At 43.1% G+C, this 17,510-nt stretch overlaps 1 protein-coding gene across 1 annotated transcript in view; it reads right to left on the reverse strand.

Annotated features, from left to right (window-relative positions):
* The window catches only part of LOC120515508 (venom phosphodiesterase 2-like), a 162,993-nt gene that overhangs the window by 113,987 nt on the left and 31,496 nt on the right, over nt 1-17,510 (reverse strand). The window contains exons 5-6 of the mRNA XM_039736569.1: nt 15,057-15,154; nt 11,594-11,673 (exon numbers count right to left, since the gene is read on the reverse strand). Of these exons, the coding sequence (XP_039592503.1) occupies nt 11,594-11,673; nt 15,057-15,154 (178 nt within the window). The remainder of the gene's footprint in view (nt 1-11,593; nt 11,674-15,056; nt 15,155-17,510) is intronic.

The following is a 17,510-nucleotide window of genomic DNA, read 5'->3' on the forward strand; positions in this document are numbered from 1 at the left end:
GGGTCTGAGCACAGCGAAAGCTCAAATCCAGCCCGCTCTACGTCCAGGCAGAGCGACAGGAGACAGCTGCAGGCTTGAGCGCAGGCGCTAGGACCCAGGGCACTCAGCAGCCCGATCCTACCAGCCCCTGCATATTCAAGCTCCTGCTGCGCTAGCTGTCTGCGCCGCCCGCGTCCGCTGTTGGGAAGTTGCCTACTGGAGCCGCTCGTCCGTAATCGGTCCGCGGCCATGTTCGCGAACCCCCACTTGCTCTGAGGGGCGGTAATACTCCACCACCCCGCCGTGTTCTGCCGGCCTCGGTTCCAGCGCCCGCGCCGATCCTCCGTCTCACGCTGGCGTCTCTCCCGGCGACTGCCTTTCCCGTCAGCTGCTCACACTGAGCGGCGAGAACACGTAACAGCTCCTCTAAGGACGGCTTGGCGGGCCGAAGGGACTCCTCCGACACACGCCGAGCAGCTGGTGGAGAGAGACAGACGTCGGTGGGCTTACCTGTTCATCAGCTCCACGCGGCGCCTGCCTCCTCTGGGACACTCCCTCTGGCCCAATCGGGTCCGGTTTGGCACGAGACTGGCATTCCTTGGGCCCGCCTCTATCCAATCATCGGCGGCACGCAAGACACACCGCCAATCCCGTGCCTGTCAGCGGCGGGACATCCGGCCGCGCCATCTTGCCTCCCTGCTCCGAGTGCGGAGGCGTGCCTCTTCGCCGCGTTGTGACTGCGGCGATTCCTTGAGCCGCAGCGGCTCCGAATCCGCAGCCCTCTTCGCTGCCTCCGTCGCCGCGCTGCCGACAGCCCGTGGCCCGGCGTGCCTCGCCGCGGGACGCGATCCGTTCGTCCCTCCCTGTCGAAACAAAGGTAAGTCCGACCCGAAGGCCGATGATTGCAGGGCAGGGCACTCACCTCCCAATCCGTCATGCCTCGGCGTGGCCTTCAGCGGCAACGCCGGCCTGGCTGTCCGTCCCGACAGCGCGACTTTCGAGCCGCTGCGCTCGCGCGTGTCGGGTCCTCCTCCGCACCCGGGGAAAGCCATTCCGCTGTCCGGTGGCGGTTTCTGGGCGAACGCTCCGCTGGTTGTGCGGGCCGCTCCCGCGGCCAGTGTGTGGGGTCCGCTGCTGCGCCGGGCCGTTCACAGAAATTGATTGTTTGAACCCAGGTCCCCGCCTTGTCCCAGGCGGAGCATCCTGCCGCTACGCCACTGTGAACGCTGGCCCCAGCACAGACAGACGGACGACATATTTTGCCCAACACGCTGTTTATTTACAATATATATAATATACAAAAGTCACGTGCACTCACACAACCCCAGTGCTGCTGGCACTGAATCCCCCAAAGTCCAGGGCCCACAGTCTCTGTGCCTTTGTCCTGGCCGCCTCCTGTCCTCTCTCCAGCTCTGTCCACTTCCACCCGACATCCACTAATGACTGGAGGGAGGCGGCCCCTTAAATAAGGCTCCCCGATGAGCCCCAGGTGCTTCCGCCATCTGCTCCTTGGCCACGCCCCAGCGTGGCGGAAGTGTCGGCTGCCTTCCTGGCAGCTCTCCGGGCGCCACACAAAGTCTTCCCCCCGGCACTTCCTGGTGTGGCGGAAGTGCCGGGCTCCCGGATAGTAGGCACGGCGCCGCCTGGCGGTGGCCACGGGTCCCTACAGGGCTGGGCTTCAAAGCCCTGTACCCGAGGCCCCCTGCCTAACCAGGACGGACGCCCCCACTCCGTCTGGAGGAGGCACTCGCCCTCCTCCGGTCCTCCAAGCGCCCCGGCGGGCTCCTGCCCGACCGGCAACCGCACGGGATAAACCGGCATCGGGGCGCCGCCTGGCGGTGACCACGGGCCCCTACAGGGAAGGGCTTCCATGCCCTCAACCCGTGGCCCCAACAGAACCAGGGACGGACGCCCCCTCGCGGTCTGGAGGAGGCACAAGCCCTCCTCACGTCCTCCTATGCCCCGGCCGACTCCAGCGTCGGGGCCACAGTAGTAATAACAAAAGCTTGTATTTGCATTTTGACTTTTTATAATAATAAACTTGATTCTCTCAGTCACATGGTATATGTAGTTGTTATTCACATTTTTCTCAAGTATTACTTTGCCTTCTCGAAATTCATCTATTTGTAATCACACATGAGCCGACATTTGGTACAACTGATGCTGAAAAAAGCTAGAACTGTTATGCTTTTAGAACATTGGTATCGATTAGTACTAAAAGTCTCAGTTCTTCTGACATTCCTACTCTCAGGTGTATTTGAAAGTAAAGTATTTATTGCACAACATGATTCAGAAATTGTTAAAATAATATTAACAAAGGACAAAAATACTATGGAAAGGCCAAGTTTTTTCAAGGCTCCTCAGAACACTGGCTACTCAAACAAAAACTAAGAAAAGTCTTTAATGAAGCTGTTTAGGATTCAACTTTTCCCTCTGGTAATAGTCAAATTAAATAGATTACAGGGCTCATAAGATGTCATAATCAAGTAATTAAACTTATCATCAGGAATAGTAAAAAAAAGATGTGGCATTTATGTTTAGAGGAAGCATAGAGAAAATGAGCATGAATTTGGGCAGCTTAGGACTCCAAAATATGCTTAAAAACAAATTTTATGTGAAATAGTCAGCCACTTGATATTTTGCAGTCCCTGGAATGCTAAAATATTCCACTCCCTTTTCTTACAAAGTACAAAACAGAACCGGTGCCTCAGTTCTCAAGAATTCACTTTTAAATTGCTGACACAAATGAAGATAGTGAACCCCTCCAGGTGAAGACTTAGAATAATTCCTGGAAATTTACTAGGCTTGGTTATCTGTTAACAAAGTTGTAAAACTGAATGGTTAAGCAGACAAAACATCAAAGTGACATCACATTAAATGCTTTGATGGCAATTTAAGGAAACCAATGGCATAATAGCATCATGCAATAATATAGTTATTTTTCTGACTAGCTCGATAGGATTATGGCAACAAAGTTAGCACATCGATTGTATGTCACGTAAAGTTTATCCAAACTTAATAGACTCCGAAGTAAAGTTATTACTCTCCATTTCTAACTTCTTCCAAATTAATAAAAGCTTTTTTCACAATCATGTTTTTTAAAACCTATGCCTTTACATTAGGTGTTGATTTATGTAAGCAAACGTATGCAAATTATAGCCAAACAACATGCTTTAAACCACTAACGTCACCAGAAAAATATTATGTATATAACTGGTATACATATACATATTGTGATTTGTGGGTCACAGACTTCCAGAAAAGAGAAGGAGGTGAGTCCAGGTTTCTGAAAAAAATCAGCTTTATTGTTGTGAAGACAAGAACATTCTTACAGCATTTATTGAAACAGGAGCCTTCACTTAAACACACGCAGCATACAAGCAGTGAAGATGACCATTATACTGATCATGTGGTGGGTGCGGCAACACACTGTAATCAACGCATACTCGCAACCTCCTCCTCATCTTCAGATCAAAAGAACAGATAGCCTTCCTTCCAGAAAGTGAGCGCAAGGCTGTGGGCCTCTTGCATAACATCATGCGTAGAATTAACACTAAAACATGGTTTATGGACAAAAGTCAAAATGTGCAAAATGTCCTCTCAGTATGTGTATATATATATATATATATATATATATATATATATATATATATATATATATATATATATATTCAAGGCATTCATAGTCTAAATCACAATCCGATTGTATAGGTGGTTACCTACTAGGTAACGCTTGTGGCTGGGCAGCAAGGCAGCTAACGTCCGCCACGGTGCCCTCTTTCAGTTGCAAGAAGCAGATCATAGAATGGTTGAAATAGTTTTTACTGTCAAATAATGCAAAGAGTACGCGACACGTGTTTCGCCCTAATTCTGGGCTCATCAGGCGTACACACTCACTGCACTCCATCTCGGGAATCGAAGCTCAGGCGTCAACGATCTATACAGTGACAGATAGGGGGCGCTATCGCTCCCTTGAACTCTTGTCCAAGATGCCAGACACCAGATAAAAGTCCAAAAGTAGACTTTATTCAAACTGCACAGTGCACAAAGCACCCTCCTCTCCACAATACTCATTAAATACTCCAAAATACACAATAAACAATTCCTCCACTCCCAGACGCGTTGCCACCCTTCCACCGAGCTCAGCTCACCGTCTGGGAGCTCCCACAATCCTTTTATCCTTCCTGACCCGGAAGTGTTCCAATCCCCATTCCATGTGATCTCCTATCACTTCCGGGTCAGATCAAAAGTCCTTTTCTTCACCCTGCAAGCACGTCATTCTTCTTGTCCATGTGATTCGGACGTACTTCCGGGGCGTAGGGTAAATAAACACTGTTCCTCCCTGTAGCGCCTTCTAGCGGCCCCTGTGGTATCCAGCAGGGCTGTAAAGGAAAACTCCAATGTCCATAATTCCCTGCTGGCATTCAGGGCACCTCCATGCTACAGAGAGTGCTCTACCTGGCGGACTGGGGGTATTGACCAGGATGAATGGCCGGCCATATTCCACAATATATTATATATATATATCTAAATATATATATATATATTATATATATATATCTAAATATATATATATATATATATATATATATATATATATATATAAACTGCTCAAAAAATTAAAGGAACACTTTGAAAACACATCAGATATCAATGGGAAAAGAAATCCCCTGGATATCTATACTGATATAGACTGGGTAATGTGTTAGGAACGAAAGGATGCCACATCATTTGATGGAAATGAAAATGATCAACCTACGGAGCCCTGAATTCAAAGACGCCCAAAAATCAGAGTGAAAAATTATGTGGCAGGCTAGTCCATTTTGCCCAAATTTAATTGCAGCAACTCAAAATTGTACGCAGCACTTTGTATGGCCCTGTGTTCTTGTATACATGCCTGACAACATCGGTGCAAGCTTCTAATGAGATGACAGATGGTGTTGTGGGGGATCTCCTCCCAGATCTGGACCAGGGCATCACTGAGCTCCTGGACAGTCTGAGGTGCAACCTGGTGGCATTGGATGGACCAAAACATAATGTCCCAGAGGTGTTCTATTGGATTTAGGTCAGGAAAGTGTGGTGGCCAGTCAATGGTATCAATTCCTTCATCCTCCAGGAACTGCCTGCATACTCTCACCACATGAGGCCAGGAATTGTCGTGCACCAGGAGCCACTGTACCAGCATAGGGTCTGACAATGGGTCCAAGGATTTCATCCTGATACCTAATGGCAGCCAAGGTGCCTTTGTCAAGCCTGTAGCGGTCTGTGTGACTCTCCATGGATATGCCTCCCCAGACAATCATTAACCCACCACCAAACTGCTCATGCTGAATGATGTTACAGGCAGCATAATGTTCTCCATGGCTTCTCCAGACCCTTTCACTTCTGTCATGTGCTCAGGGTGAACCTGCTCTCATCTGTAAAAAGCACAGGGCACGAGTGGTGCATCTGCCAATTCTGGTATTCTATGGTGAATGACAATCGAGCTGCATGCTGCTGGACAGTGAGCTCAGGGCCCATTAGAGGACATGGGGCCCTTGGGTCACCCTCATGAAGTCTTTCTGGTTGTTTGGTCAGAGACATTCACACCAGTGGCCTGCTGGAGGTCATTTTGTAGGGTTCTGGCAGTGCTCATCCTGTTCCTCCTTGCCCAAAGGAGCAGATACTGGTCCTGCTGATGGGTTATGGACCTTCTATGGCCCTCTCCAGCTCTCCTAGAGTAACTGCTTGTCTCCTAGAATCTCCTCCATGCTCTTGAGACTGTGCAGGAGACACAGCAAACCTTCTGGCAATGACACGTATTGATGTGCCATCCTGGAGAAGTTGGACTACCTGTGCAACCTCTGTAGGGTCCAGGTATCACCTCATGCTACCAGTAGTGACACTGACTGTAGCCAAATGCAAAACTAGTGAAGAAACAGTCAGAAAAGATGAGGAGGGAAAAATGTCAGTGGCCTCCACCTGTTAAACCATTCCTGTTTTGGGGTCATCTCATTGTTGCCCCTCTAGTGCATCTGTTGTTAATTTCATTAACACCACAGCAGCTGAAACTGATTAACAAACCCCTCTGCTACTTAACTGACCAGATTAATATCCCATAAATTTCATTGACTTTATGCTATACTCTGATTAAAAAGTGTTCCTTTAATTCTTTTGAGCAGTATATATATATATATATATATATATATATATATATATATATATATATATATATATATATATATATACATACGCACACACAGTATATACTGAGAGAGAGAGAGATAAACAATAACAAGATGGTTAAATACACAGATGATACAAATCTATCTGGATTGTCAGATAATCTGGAATTATCTGTGGAATTATTACAGATTACATTACAGCATACAAGTACAGGCTTGGAAAGATTTCCAGCAGATGAAATTTAAAGTAAATAAATGTAATATACAGTATGTAGAAAGTAATTATGTTAGGTATGAATACACAATAGGAGGTCTGAAAATAAAGTGAACCTTATGACTTTAGGAGTCACTATCAACTTTCAGATAATGATCAGAAGCCATTAAGAGGACTAACAAAATGTTAGGTCATATAGCACAATATATAGAGTAAAAGTCAAATGAGGTTATGCTCCAGCTTTACAATTCACTGGTTAGATCTTATCTGGAGTACTGTGTGCAATTTTGTATTTCAAGCTACAAAAAAGATGTAGAAGAACTAGAAAAAGTCCAAAGATGAGGAAAGATTTAAAAGGCTGAGCTTTTTCAGTTTAAGCAAAAGGAGATTAAGAGGAGACATGATTGATGTGTTCAAAATTATGAAGAGAATTAGTACAGTGAATCATGACTATTACTTTAAAATGAGTTCAACTAGAGCATGGGAAGCAGCTTGAAACTTGTTTAAGAGTAAACTTTGCACAGACATTAGGAAGTTTTTCTTCACAAAGAGAACCACAGACACATGGAAGAAGTTACCAAGTAGTGCTGTATACAGTAGGACTTTGGAGACCTTTAAAACCGGACTTGATTTTATTAATTAAGAATAAGAGGAGAGAGAATTAAGAGGATAGAACTGGCAAGCTTTGTTGGGCTCAATGTCCTGTTCTCATCTAGATTGTTTTAATGTTCTAATTGTAATTGGTTAGTTATTGATTAGAAGATGGTACCACCTCTATATTAAAGCAGAAAATTTGGCATTTTGGTTTAGAGTATTCAGGCTTATGATAAAATTTCAAAATGTGCTTGTAGAGCTGAACAAAAGCAAAGGCACTAACTGGCAGCTCTGTGAAGCAACTGCAAAGACTTCTTTATTCATCTGTCACTGCAAAGAAAGAAAGAAAGAAAGAAAGAAGAAGATAGATAGATAGATAGATAGATAGATACTTTATTAATCCCAAGGGGAAATTCACATAATCCGGCATCAGTATACTGATACAATAACCAATATTAAATTAAGGAGTAATAAAAATGTATGTAAAAGCAGACAATAACTTTGAATAATGTTAGCATTTACTCCCCCAGGTGGAATTGAAGAGTCGCACAGTGTGGGGGAGGAACGACCTCCTCAGTCTGTCAGTGGAGCAGGACAATGACAGCAGTCTGTCGTGGAAGCTACTCCTCTGCCTGGAGATGACACTGTTCAGTGGATGCAGTGAATTCTCCATGATTGACAGGAGTTTGCTTAGTGCCCGTCGCTCTGCCACAGATGTTAAACTGTCCAGCTTTATTCCTACAATAGAGCCTGCCTTCCTAACAAGTTTGTCCAGGCGTGAGACGTCCTTCTTCTTTATGCTGCCTCCCCAGCACACCACCGCGTAGAAGAAGGCACTCGCCACAACTGTCTGGTAGAACATTTGCAGCATCTTATTGCAGATGTTGAAGGACGCCAACCTTCTAAGGAAGTATAGTCGGCTCTGACCATTCTTACACAGAGCATCAGTATTGGCAGACCAGTCCAATTTGTCATCCAGCTGCACTCCCAGATATTTATAGGTCTGTACCCTCTGCACACAGTCACCTCTGATGATCACACCGTCCATGAGGGGCCTGGGCCTCCTAAAATCCACCACCAGTTCCTTGGTCTTGCTGGTGTTCAGGTGTAAGTGGTTTGAGTCCCACCATTTAACAAAGTCCTTAATTAGCTTCCTGTACTCCTCCTGCCCACTCCTAATGCAGCCCACAATAGCAGTGTCGTCAGCAAACTTTTTCTCGTGGCAGGACTACGAATCGTATTGGAAGTCTGATGTATATAGGCTGAACAGGACCGGACAAAGTACAGTCCCCTGCAGCGCTCCTGTGTTGCTGACCACAATGTCAGACCTGCAGTTCCCAAGACACACATACTGAGGTCTGTCTGTAAGATAGTCCACGATCCATGCCACTAGGTGTGAATCTACTCCCATCTCAGTCAGCTTGTCCCTAAGGAGCAGAGGTTGGATAGAGTTGAAGGCACTAAAGAAGTCCAAAAACATAATTCTTACAGCACCACTGCCTCTGTCCAGGTGGGAGAGGGATCGGTGTAGCGTATAGATGAAGGCATCCTCCACTCCCACCTTCTCCTGGTATGTAAACTACAGATGGCCAAGGGCGTGGCGGACCTGTGGCCACAGGTGGTGAAGCAGCAGCCGCTCCATGGTTTTCATCACATGTGACGTCAGAGCAACAGGCCGGAAGTCATTCAGCTCACTAGGACGTGATACCTTTGGGACTGGGGTGATACAAGATTTTTTCCAAAGCCTCAGGACTCTCCCCCGTTCCAGGCTCAGGTTGAAGATTCGCTGTAGAGGACTCCCCAGCTCCAACGCACAAGCCTTCAACAGTCGTGGCGATACTCTATCTGGACCCTCTGCTTTGCTGGCACAAAGTCTCCTCAGCTCTCTGCTCACCTGAACTGCTGTAATTGTGGGTGGGGATGTCTCTCCTATGCTGGTATTAGCAGAAGGATGGTTGGAGGAAGCAGTACTCTGAGGTGAGAGTGGGTTAGGGTGGTCCAACCTGTTAAAGAAGTTGTTCATTTGGTTTGCTCTCTCCACGTCTCTCTCGATGGTGGCACCCCGCTTCGAGCTGCAGCCATTGATGATTTTCATCCCATCCCACACTTCCTTCATGCTGTTATTCTGCAACTTCTGCTCCAGCTTTCTCCTGTACTGCTCCTTCACCGCCCTGAGCTGGACTCGGAGTTCCTTCTGCACGCGCTTGAGCTCATGATGATCATCGCCTTTAAAAGCCCCTTTCTTCTGGTTCAAAAGGCCCTTGATGTCACTTGTAATCCATGGCTTGTTGTTAGCATAGCAGTGTGCTGTTCTTACTGGAACTACAATGTCCATACAGAAGTTGATGTAGTCAGTAGTGCAGTCAACAGCCTCTTCAATGTTCTCACTATGTGACCCCTGCAGTATATCCCAGTCTGTAGTTCCAAAGCAGTCACTCAGAGCCTGCTCTGCCTCAGGGGAACACTTCCTGAATTATCGTGTGGTTGTAGGTAGCACCCTCACTCTTGGTTTGTAGTGAGGCTGAAGCAGAACCAGGTTATGATCTGCTTTCCCAAGCGCAGGCAGCAGGGTGGCGCTGTATGTGTCTTTAACGTTTGCATACAGTAGGTCAATAGTCCTGTTTCCCCGGGTGTTACAATCCACATACTGGTTAAAGTCTCCAGAGATTAGCACAAGCAATTCAGGGTGCTGCGTTTGTAATTTGGCAACTGCAGAATGCATGACGTCACTTGCTATCTCCGTGTTCGCTCGAGGGGGAATGTAAACAATAACAACAATCACGTGTCCAAACTCTCTGGGCAAGTAATAGGGGCGCAAACTCACAGCCAACAGTTCGATGTCCCTGCAGCAAGTGGAGATTTTAACGTTTATATGTCCTGAGTTGCACCACTTTGTATTGACATAGACAGCGAGTCCTCCTCCTTTCTTCTTCCTGCTGGTATTTGCGTCTCTGTCTGCTCTAACTGTGCTAAACCTGGGTAGCTCCACGTTAGCATCTAGGATGGTAGTTGTTAGCCACGGTTCACTAAAACACAGCAAGCTGCATTCTCTGCAGGTTCTGACATTTTTCACCAGCACAGCTAGTTCATCGATCTTATTTGGTAGTGAGTTCACATTTCCCAGAAGGCACCGATGGTTTATAGCGCCATTTTTTCGCAAGCTGCTTGGCTTTTATCTTATCTTTTATCTTAGCGTCGGCTCGGCTGCCCCGATATCGTCTTCTTACCTCATCAGGTAAATAGGGAACCACACTGGTGTGGGCATTTCTTCTCAGTGCTTTAAGTTGACTAATTGAATAGGCGAGTGTCAAGTAGTAAAAATAGTAAAAAATGTCCAGGGAGCGATTCCACATAAAAAAAAGTGGCAGAAGTGATCAGTGAAATAGAGAAATAGAGAAAAAAAGATAAAGTCATACACGGAGCTGCTGGAATGGCTGCCACTCGCAGCGGCACCAGATATAGTAATTGATATAATGTACGAAAAGGAGTGAAATAGCAAGCTCACAAAAAACAGTTCCAAAAAGAAGAATGTCCAAATTATACAAGAAAAGCTGCAACACCATACTGGCACCATACTTTTTTCAAGAGCCCTCTTTTTACTTTTTATGGGGGAAAAAATAACAATGGCAATATGCACCAATGTGCCCCTTCCACCTAGGAGGTATTACTGATTAAAAAAAGGAAATGAAAGTTTAAATTATAAAATGAAAATGCAAGGTCTCTTTTGCCATTTTAAGTCTGCACAAGGATTCTGCAAACATTATAAATCAAATGAAATAACTCCATTTGCAATCTTATCTTACACACACATAAGAGTCATTAGTGAAAATTTTAAAAATAAAATTAAATCATCCTTTTGACATTACATTTTCTTTTTTGTCTTTTCATTTTCATTACCCATCTTGGTGTGTCAATGTCATAATTAAAATAACACTGTGAATGACAGTGCTTGTTTGCGTTTGGTTTTTGCAGCTTCACTAGTGTTCACATTTAAAATAAACATCCAAAAACAGGGACTTTACAAATGATTAATCAATTTTGAGTATATACTTAAATTTTGTCACACATGTTCTGCATACACAATGGAACGGAGAATATGAAATACTGAATTTTCATTCTAGCAGGTATACTGCATGTCATGAAGAAAAAGAAAACCTAAAGTGGGTATGGCATTTACATTTTAATTATGACACTGACACACCAAGACATATGTGGAAAATGAAAAGAAAAAAATATGACAAAAGAGGGATTTAATTTTTTTAATTTCTCACAAATGCCTCTTATGTGTGTGGAAAATTAATTTGCAAATAGTCTTATTTCATTTTTTGTTTAATTTTTGCTGCATCCTTGCAGATAGATTGAAAAAGTAATAGAAAAAAAGAAACAGAATTTTATCATTTAAATTTGTTTTTCCTTTTTTGTAAAAATACCTCCAATACCTCTACCACGATGCAAATGCACAACCATGTTCTATAACAAACTAGAGCATGACAATCACTGCAGTTATTTCATGATGTCTCAGCCATCTAGAAAAATAATGAAAAACTAGCAGTCAATAGACATATAACTAGTATGGTGAAAGCACCATTTAAACATAATTTAACAATAAGAATCAATATACATTGTTTATGAGTATACTTACTGTGACAATAGTGTAATGGTTTGGAAATGTCTTCGTAGGAAAAACTGCTTGCATATAAGGAGAATGTGTTCCACATGTTTCTAATGAAGGAACAAAAGACATTATTTAATGTGCTGGCAGATATATTTTACATATTTGACTGGCTCCCATTCACAAATAAACTGCTCATAAAAATGAAAAGAACACTTTGAAAATACATCAGATCTCAATGGGAAAAAAAATCATGCTGGATATCTATACTAACATGGACTGGGTAATGTTTTAGGAACAAAAGGATGCCATATTGTTTGATGGAATTGGAAATTATCAAACTACAGAGGGCTGAATTCAAACACACCCCAAAAATCAAAGTGAAAAGATGATGCTTGTATGCATGCTTGACAACGTCGGGGCATGCTCCTAATGACACGACAGATGGTGTCCAGGGGGATCTCCTCCTAGATCTGGACCAGGGCATCCTGGACAGTCTGCGGTGCAACCTGGTGGCATCAGATGGACCGAAACATAATCTCCCAGAGATGTTCTATTGGATTTACGTTAGGCGAGCGTGGGGGCCACTCAATGGTATCAATTCCTTCATCCTCCAGGAACTGCCTGCATACTTTCTCCACATGAGGCTGGGCATTGTCATGCACTAGGAGGAACCCAGGACCCACTGCGCTAGTATAGGGTCTGACAATGGGTCCAAGGATTTCACCCTGATACCTAATGGCAGTCAAGGTGCCGCTGTCTGGCCTGTAGAGGTCTGTGCGTCCGTCCATGGATATGCCTCCCTAGACCATCACTGACCCACCACCAAATCGGTCATGCTGAACAATGTTACAGGCAGTATAACGTTCTCCACAGCTTCTCCAGACCCTTTTACGTCTGTCACAAGTGCTCAGGGTGAACCTGCTCTCATCTGTGAAAAACACAGGGCGCCAGTGGTAGACCTGCCAATTCTGGTATTCTATAGCAAATGCCAATCGAGGTCCACAGTGCTGGGCAGTGAGCACAGGGCCCAGTAGAGGACGTCAGGCCCTCAGGCCACCCTCATGAAGTGTGTTTGTGATTGTTTGGTCAGAGACATTCACATCAGTGGCCTGCTGGGGGTCATTTTGTAGGGCTCTGGCAGTGCTCATCCTGTTCCTCCTTGCCCAAAGGAGCATATACTGGTCCTGGTGATGGGTTGAGGACCTTCTACTGCCCTGTCCAGCCTGCCTTACAGTAACTGCCTGTCTCGGAAATCTCCTCCATGCCCTTGAGACTGTGTTCGGAGACACAGCAAATCTTCGGTAATGACACGTATTGATATGCCATCCTGGAGAAGTTGGACTATCTGTGCAACCTCTGTAGGGTCCAGGTATCACCTCATGCTACCAGTAGTGACACTGACCGTAGCCAAATGCAAAACTAGTGAAAAAACAGTCAGAAAACATGAGGAGGGAAACATGTCAGTGGCCTCCACCTGTTAAACCATTCCTGTTATGGGGGTCATCTCATTGTTTGCCCCTCTAGTGCATCTGTTGTTAATTTCATTAACACCAAAGCAGCTGAAACTGATTAACAACCCCCTCTGCTACTTAACTGACCAGACCAGTATCCCAGAAGTTTTATTGACTTGAAGCTATTCTCTGATTGAAAAGTGCTCTTTTAATTTTTTTGAGCAGTATACAGTATATTAACTGTATTTCTTCAATGCTTAAATGTTTCAAATTGCCTTTTTCATCCATTAGATAGGGTTAGAGTAAGATCAACATCCCTCTTACATGTTATAAAAGGCAACTAAAGGATGATGTTGTCAGGAAGGACACCCAAACTGAAACATGTCTGCTCCAGTACAGCCCTGATGAAATACAAATGCAAGAGTTGCAAAGCCTGAATGGCTTGTGGGAAGCAATAATAAATGTCTGGTTAAAAACATCAGATGTCTGCAGTTGGACAAAGGGATGGCGGAGAATGAACTTGGACAAAGCAGTAGACATGTACAGTATAACTAAAATCTGAAGGTGAAGGTAGGACTGCACCAGGGATATGTCCCAAGTCCGCTTGTTTTCATGATAGCAATGGAGGCAGTGATTAGAGACATGAGTGAAGGATTGCCATAGGAGCTCTTGCACACTGATGATCTCATATTGATATCAAAAAGTAAAGAGGAATAGAAGGAGAAGATACTGAAATAAAGACAAGTTTGTTTTGAAGCATAAGACTTCAAAGTAAATACAGGAAAAAAGAAGGTGATAGCTGGAGGTGTAGAGACAGGAGATGTGGGGGAGATGGGTGCATGGCCTTGTGACGTGTTCAGGAAAAGTGCTGGGAGAAGCTCAGTCCAATGTAAAAGTTATAGGCTGTGAGTGCATAAAAGATTCATTTGTATGAAGGGTAGGATGTGGGCAGTGAATCTTAAATAGGGCAATAGAGATATGGAATGCTGGTGTGCTTAATGTAAATTCAGAATTTGGTTATGGAGATGCTTTTGAGAAAATAGGACTGTTCTGCTTCCTAGACAGCAAGCTCAATGCAAACAATCAGTGTGGGTACTGCAATGACAGTGAAAGGGAGAGGCGCAAGGAAGAAATTCTAGGAGCTGTGCACCATTCTAAATTCTGATTCATCCATTTTAACATTGATTGGAAAGTTTATGAAGTTTGCATGAAGGGGAGTATGCTGTTTAAAAATAAGATGTGAGAAGCAAAGCTGAAAAAAAGAAAGAGAATAATCAGGTGGATTCATGGAATATTACAGAATGTAAGGTAGATGAATTCTGAACATCACTTGTTATGAAAACAATAAATGTTATGCTGAGGAGAAACAGATTAAGATGGTTAAAGCATGGAGTGTAACAAGTAAAGGGTGGTCTGGGTGCACCAAGATAGGAGAGATGAGACCCAGAGGAAGGCCAAAGATGATAAGGTTAGAGGTGGTGTCAGGTGACATGAGAAAAATGGGTTTCACCACAAAAATATGCTCATCACTATAGTTAGTGAAGTTAACAGATTTGGCAGCCACCCTAGGTAAACCTGAAAATAGAGATAATGATGATGACCCAATAATTTTTTTATCCCACATTTATCCTTTACAGGGTTACATTAAACCACTGCTTATCCCAACAGTCGTAGGCTAAGGGTGACAACCAGCATTGGATGGAATACCAATACAATGAAGAGCACATTCAAACACACACACTTTAACACATTCTCTTAAGGGTAATGTTGCAGATTTCAAATGCTTGCCCATCTTCAATACATTTAGGTCCATAAATATTTGGACAGAGACAACTTTTTTTCTAATTTTGGTTCTGTACATCACCACAATGAATTTTAAATGAAACAACTGAGATGCAGTTGAAGTGCGGACTTTTAGCTTTAATTCAGTGGGTTGAACAAAACGATTGCATAAAAATGTGTGGCAACTAAAGCATTTTTTTAGTTGCAGGATAGATTTAATAGATATTTTATAAAAAAAGATGTGCAATTATACTCACTTAGTTTATCCAAGACTGGAACAATTTTACTCCAGGTCATTAGATATTCTGCTCTTAATCCATCCAGTGAAATTAGAATTACAGGCTGTTTTGAAAAACTGTATTTGGAATAAATCATATAATTTGTCAGATCACAACACAAAAAATTTGCATTCCCCAAGCTTTACAAAAACAGCATTTGGAGTTTCATCTGCTGAAAGGTACTGGCAACACTGAAATGGTATGCAATTTGTGAAGCACTTTCTTTTTTTTTTTTTAATTTTATTTTTATTAATTTTATTACAATCCATACAAAGCAATCAAGATTTTACAAAAAAAAATTAGTTAAGAACAGATCGATCCCCACCCTGAGAGAGAGAGCAAGCCAAACGTTAAAATTTAAGGCTTGTAAACATACCTAAATTAAAAAATTCTCTGTGCTTTATGAACTTATTTTAAAATATTACTGATTAGATCCTGCCATGTTTTGAAAAAAGTCTGTACAGATCCTCTAACTGAGTATTTGATTTTTCCAATTTCAAATAATATAACACATCAGTTTCCCACTGACTTAAAAGAGGAGAGTTTGGATTCTTCCAGTTTATCAGAATAAGTCTGCGTGCCAACAGTGTAGTGAATGCAATCACAGTTTGTTTGTCCTTCTCCACTTTAAGCCCTCTGGAAGAACCCCAAACACAGCTGTTAATGGGTTAGGAGGGATTGTGAGTCCAAGGCTGTCTGAGAGGTAATTAAAATTTTTGTCCAGAATAATGTTAATTTGGTGCAGGCCCAGAACATGTGACCTAGTGAGGCTGGGACTTGGTTGCAACGTTCGCAGGTTGGATCATGCCCTGGAAACATTTTGAGAGTTTTAGTCGAGACAGATGTGCTCGATATATAATTTTGAGTTGTATAATTGTATGCTTTGCGCATATGGAGCGCGAGTGAATTCTCTGCATTGCTACTTTCCACTCCTTTTCTGATATATTAATTGAGAGATCTTTTCCCAGTGTCCTCTTGGATCTTTGAAAGGAAGGGATTGTAAAATGATTTTATATATTGTAGAGATGGAGTCTAACTCCTTGAAATTGAGCAATATTTTTCCAGCATGGATGAGGGTGCAAGATGAGGAAAATCTGGAAGGTTCTGTTTAACAAAGTTCCTGATTTGAAGATAGTGAAAGAAATGTAGCTGGAATGTTAAATTTGGAATGTAATTGTTCATAGGATGCAAAGACGTTGTCTATATAAAGATCTCTAAGCAAGTTAATTCCAAATTTTTCCAGATATTAAAACTGCATATGTTTGTGAAGGTTGAAAGAGGTGGTTCTCTTGCAGAGGTGCCACAGATAGAAGCTTCTCCGTCTTAAAATGCTTTCTACATTGGTTCCAGATTCTAAGTGAGTGGAGCACAATTGGGTTATTAGTGTATTGCCGATAACGTGTGTTTATTGGAGCACAGAGCAAGGAATACAAAGAAGTACTGCAGGATTTTACTTCTATTGCGGTCCAAGCCTGTGTATGTTCTTCTATTTGTGTCCAGGTTCTTATCGCCTGTATATTTGCTGCCCAGTAATAAAACTGGAAGTTAGGTAGAGCCATGCCACCTTCTGCCTTTTGTCTTTGTAGGGTCTCTTTTGATGCGTGGATGTTTTGAATTCCAAATAAATGAGGTTATTGTTGAATCTAATTGCTTAAAGAATGATTTATTAATGTATATTGGGATGTTTTGAAATAAAAAGGAGCTTAGGAAGAATATTCATCTTAACAGTGTTAATTCTTCCAGCTAGTGTGAGATGAAGGGTTGACCATCTATGCAAGTCTTGTTTAATTTTTTCCATGCAGACGCGAAATTTTGTTGATAAAGAGCTTTATGTTTACTTGTGATGTTTACCCCAGGTATTTAAACTGTTCTGCAATGATAAAAGGTAGGGTGTCTAATCTAATATTATATGCTTGAGAATTCACTGGAAAGAGTACACTTTTATTCAGATTAATTCTGAGACCAGAGATCTTTTGAAATTCTGTGAGTGCTGCTAAGACTGCAGGCACAGAATTTTCTGGGTCCGATATATACAGTACCATGTCATCTGCATATAATGAGATTTTCTGTTCCAGTCCTTCTCTGCTAATCCCCTTTATCTGATCAGTATTTCGACAATGTATTGCCAGTGGTTCAATGGCAATGCAAACAGCAGTGGTGACAAGGGCATCCTTGTCTAGTGCCACGTTCTAGTTTAAAGTAGTCTGAGCAAATGTTATTGATGCAAACTGAAGCTTCTGGGTTAGTATACAGTAATTTAATCCATGCACAAATGTTGGGCCAAACCCAAACTTCTCCAATGTAGTAAAAGGTATTTCCATTCAATCATGTCGAATGCTTTTTCTGCATCCAATGATAATAATATTTCTGGGGTGTTTGATTTAGTTGGTGAGTATATTACATTAAACAGGCGTCGAAGATTTGAAGATAAGT

This window comes from Polypterus senegalus, chromosome 15 (genome assembly GCF_016835505.1).
Source record: "Polypterus senegalus isolate Bchr_013 chromosome 15, ASM1683550v1, whole genome shotgun sequence".
In the NCBI taxonomy this organism is placed as follows: Eukaryota; Metazoa; Chordata; class Cladistia; order Polypteriformes; family Polypteridae; genus Polypterus; species Polypterus senegalus.